This window comes from Condylura cristata, unplaced genomic scaffold, assembly GCF_000260355.1.
Source record: "Condylura cristata isolate star-nosed mole 26May11 unplaced genomic scaffold, ConCri1.0 scaffold00003, whole genome shotgun sequence".
Classification (NCBI taxonomy): Eukaryota; Metazoa; Chordata; class Mammalia; order Eulipotyphla; family Talpidae; genus Condylura; species Condylura cristata.
Window position 1 is genome coordinate 60,809,428 of NW_004567104.1, and position 5,069 is coordinate 60,814,496.

Genomic DNA, 5,069 nt, shown 5'->3' on the forward strand with positions numbered 1-5,069 from the left:
TATATTCTTATCTATGAAGTAACTATCACTTACATTCTTGTTTCCAAGAAGAAAAAAGTTCACTATCCCTACTGATGTAGTTGTATATTTAAAAGATTATATTAGTTTTAAAAATACTATCTTAGTTTCACCAACAGACTGTATTAATACCAGTAAAGAGAATTAGTCTGTCTTAAGAAATTATAAGAATTTTTCTACGGCCATTCTGGACTGTATAATTAGGTTTCAATCATAAAAATGGTGACTGTCTAAAAAGTATTTTACCTGACAGAGAAAGAAAAGCAAGTTACAGACATTACTATAGTAATGTATTATAAAACAGAGACACCAGTATTATAATACAGAGACACCAGTACCATCACAGCACACATAAAAAAGAAACAGCAAAAACTCTTATCATATAGATTCTTAAATAACCTTGGTTGGAAACCAGTACAGAAGTTCCTTCAAAAATTAAAAATAGAGCCAACACATGATCCATCATTTTCTCGGTAATATACAGGAAGGAAACAAAGACTATGTTGAAGAGACACCTGCATCCCTAGCTTATAGCAACACTGCTTGTAAGAATAGTTGAGACATAAAAAAAAAAAAACCTAAGGGTCCACTGAAGGGTGAATGAATACAGGTTATGATATGTATGTACAGATGCCTAAGACCCTGTACAGATACCAAAAAAATACACACATTACATATACCACACACACACACAGAGGGCTATTACTCAGCCATGCAAATGAAGGCAAGAACACAATTTTTATTACACACAAGGGCCATTAGGTTTAGTGAAACAAATTGTTCAGCGAGAGCAAATAGTTTGATTCATTTATGTGTGAATCAGAAACAAAAAAAACAAGAAACAAAAAGTATAAGACTAGAGATGGGGTAAATGAATGAATGTGGTCAACAGGTACAGGCTTCTAGTCGTATAAGTAAGTTTAGGAAATTATCATCGAAGTACATAAAAATATGCATGGGATATTCATTGAAACTCCAACATTAGAGCAGTCTTAGGGAAAAAAGTAAGTACTGGAGATATATGGCATAGACGAAAGTTGGCAAGTGACTAACTTCTAAAAGTTCTCACCACCAGGAATAAAACTCGTTTTCATAGCTAATGAGATGCTAAGATATTAAACTTACTGAGATAATCACAATAAATGCAAACCAAGTCATTATCTTATATCCAATAAAACTTTTGTTTTGCTCTGTGTCAATTATTCAATATAAAGGGTCCTAGGGGATAAACTAGAAAACAACAAAGAAATTCATGGGTTAATTTTTCTTTTTCTGAAACTGAATATATCAATTTTTTTTATGGATGGGTTATTTAATAAGCAGCATGCATTTAGAATTTCACTTCATAATTTATAAAGAACAACTTACATGAAATAAACATTTAATAGTTAACCATTTAATGCCAAAAAGAAAACACTTAAACCTGAAAATACTAATACAAAGACATTAAGAAAAAATACACAAAGAAAGGGAGATAGGGGAAGTTGGTGGACGGACAGAAGCCGTGAGTCACTGCTTCCGTCAGGGATCCTGAGGATAAGTGTCCAGAGGGAGCAGTGATATCTGGAAGCTGGGGGAAGTGAGGGTTGTTGTCTTAGCAAAGAGGGAAGCTGAAACCTAAGAAGGACTGAGAAACATGAGTCAAGAATGGTGTCAGTTCACTGGGAAGGATCCAAGTGCTGCCCCAACCATTCCCTACAACACCAGGTTCTCCCACAGCACCCGCCTGGGAAGGAGAGAGCACAGTTCACAGTGGCAGCACAGTCTGCCTGATGGTTCAATGCAAACCTAGGTGGCCAGAACTGGATTCAGCAGTGGGGCCATCCATGGTTGTCTCTGGGTTCACAGTATGAATCAGCCCTGGGGACCTGTGAAAGATTCCTATCTCTCCTCCCCGCCCCAACAGCTTGTACATCTTCTGGACCTAGAAAGAAACTGCAAGAGGCCACAATGAGGAGACATAACTTTTTCTGTGTGCAAGTTGGCAATTTAAGTTAAAGGTCTTAAAAATGTGCACATATTTCATTTCTCATGTCTACTTCCAGAACTCAAGTTGAGGAAATTATCAGAGAAATGTATAAAGATATATCACAGGGCTCTCCCTGGTGGTGCAATGAGTTAAAGCACCGCATTATGAAGCTCTCCAAAGCCACAGCAGCAGGAGTTAAATCCCTGGCCAGGAAGGTGACCCACATGGCATGGCAGACCTCTCCTGACCTGCCGGCTGCTCTCCTCAGCAGTGTATTTCAGTAGATCTGCCTGTCATGTTCCCCACTCTATCTCTGGTGAATCCTCTCACCCACCACATCCCTGGCCTATATCCCAGTTCTGTAAGCATAAATAAATCTATACAGAAAAAAAAATATATGCACAAAGATAAACACTGAAACCCCAACAGACTTAGGAAAAAAAAAAAAAAAAAGCAGACTTAGGAAAAAATGTCCGCCAACAGAGACTGAAGAATTAAAAAAGGGAATAGAATGGCCACTGTATTATTCACAGTTGTAAATAATACTGATATAAACTTACTGCTATGCTACACTGTTGAGTTTCAAGCAAGTCATACAACAGCCTGCCCTGTATGGTCTCTTTTCACGTATACAAAATGTATACTCACTTGGAATATCCATTCATCCATCTACACACCCACCACACTCCCTGTCTACTGTTTCATTAGACTTTCTGCTAAAATGGAAGTGCTAAGTAGTTATTTGGAGGATGGCAGAGCAAGAACATGGTAAGATCTTAAGTTCATAAAGGTACTGCAGGGACATACACCCTGGAACTGCTATGCGATTGCTTGTTACTTGAAACAATAAAATTTTGATGCAATTTAAGCTGGTTGTAATAAAACATTTTGTAACCTGAAGTCAAAGCATAAGCTAAAACATTATACTGAAGTAAAATGAAGATTTCAGTTTTGTGACTTACCTTAAACGGATATCTCCCAACTTCAGCCTCCAGCTCTTCTGGGGTAAAAATCTTGCCTATGAATCTTTTGGCATCATATATTGTGTTCTGAGGATTTGAATCTGCTAACTCTAAGCTTTCATACCCCACATAAACATCGTCATCAGTAAAAGACACCATGCTGGGTATGCTGATATGCCCGTTTTCATCTGGAATAACCTTTACTTTTCCTGTGCCAGGAAAAAACACCCCAACTGAACAGTAGGTGGTGCCAAGGTCAATGCCAATGACTTTAGGAGTAGGCAATGGCAAATATTGTTGTGCCAAATAACCAGCTAAAAGAAGAGTCAAAACAGCTGATCCTGAAATACAAGCAAATTAAAAGTTTGTTTTATCAAATTAGTACAATATGCCAAATTACAGCAAAGTCCCTTTCACACCATTTTTTGAAACAAGACTAAAAACACATTCTGAAAATATTTTCTTTTATAACAACAATGAAAACATTTTAGACATTGTTTTTATAATGTGATCAACAATTTGAAATGGCAAAAAACAGAAAATTCTATAGTTTTATGTTTGTGTACTTCATTTATGGTGAAAAAATAATAAGAAGTAAAATTATTTTAAGAAATAATTGTGCTGATGCTGAGAGAAAAGCCATTAATTCATCTGGAGAAATGGCTAGATTTAATTCAATTTTTTGATCACTTGGCATTTAGATTTTATTACTTAGAGGGCTTTTATTTTTATTTAAAAAGAACTTCATTAATAAATTCCCACAGCAAAATGTCTGTTTGTCAGGTTCCTTATCTCCTTTTTTCTTTCAAAAGTATGAAATGGACAATGATTTTGAAAGTTGTCACGCTATTCAATTTTATCACATATCATAGTTAACATTTTTGTATTTACATATGAACGAAGAACACAGGTCTTGCAGAGGAAACATTTAGGGAAGGAAAAGCACAAAAATGTAGAACTCATGACAACGTAAATGGAAGCTCTTAGAAAGTAGATTTTATTCTGTGTTGTATTCCTGAACGAGGCATATTTCCTACCAAACAGCAGATGCTCCTACAAATATTAACTGATGGGGGGGGGGGAAACAGTGAGTGAACTCTGCCACGCAGATTGTAAACATAAGTGATTAAGAAGTTTGTCACTTGGAATTAATTTATCAGATAATCGTTTTCAGGGGGCTATTAAACACCTGTGTCCATCCATGTTACATGACGCAAAAACGTTTCAACGGCAGGAGTCTGTCTTACTAATTGTTAGCTCATCCTTGTCAACAAATAACTCAAAGAAATTAAATCAAGAGGCACTCCACTTTCCTCTTTATCCTGCGTGCCAACTTCAAGAAGAATGCATCACCTTCTCTTTGGGGAGAGTAATTCCTACCCCGCATTGACCGAAAAGCCTTGGCTCTCTCAAAATCCGGTACCCCAGGAGTCTACTGGCCCTGACACTGCAGCCGCTCCTCTCTCTCCACAAAGGGGTCCTCGCGTTGCATGGGCTCTGAGTCTCCTAAAGGCCTCAATTCAACCAGTGACTCAAAACTGACGTTTTGTCGGAGGTCACCCTTTCCGAAGTCGTACGTTCCTACGATGTTCGCAGAGGGTAGCTGCTCGCCCTACCTAGACCTATGCCAGCTCCGGCGCTCCTAGAAGCGACCCCCGACCCGGCGTCCTAAACAATCAGAAACTGCTTCTAAGTCATCTTTACTGAGCCCTTTCATCTAGCCAACTGGATCCAAGAGGTGCGACAACCATTCCCGTCAATCCCGCCATTCCAAACCGCTCCGGCACCCACAACAGCGACTGGGACCCCCAATCACTGACCTAAGATCGTCATCTCTCCGGCCATCACAATCCTGCCGAAAAGGCTTGGGATGACTGTACCCGACGTGAGGCACCGCCCCCGCGCCGCCAGGCAGACCCGTGCGTCTCTGGGAAATGTAGTCCTTTTGCTTTGCTGTAGTCGGGGAATTATCTTGTCTGACCCGAGCCAGGACTTCATTTACCATGATATCGCGGGACTGCAAGTATCCATTCACGGCTGTCCGTGACGACTCAGACGCCCTCTTACGCAGCGTCTGCCGAACCAATTAGGCTGAGGGGGAAAAGGGCCAAGCAGAGCAA

The 5,069-nt window shown here is 39.3% G+C and overlaps 1 protein-coding gene across 1 annotated transcript in view; it reads right to left on the bottom strand.

Moving 5' to 3' along the window:
• HSPA13 (heat shock protein 70kDa family, member 13) overlaps positions 1-4,833 on the bottom strand; it is an 11,803-nt gene extending 6,970 nt beyond the window's left edge. The window contains exons 1-2 of the mRNA XM_012730661.1: positions 4,770-4,833; positions 2,950-3,290 (exon numbers count right to left, since the gene is read on the bottom strand). Coding sequence (XP_012586115.1) covers positions 2,950-3,290; positions 4,770-4,794 — 366 coding nt within the window. The 5' untranslated portion in view covers positions 4,795-4,833. The remainder of the gene's footprint in view (positions 1-2,949; positions 3,291-4,769) is intronic.
• Between the last annotated feature and the right edge of the window lie 236 nt (positions 4,834-5,069).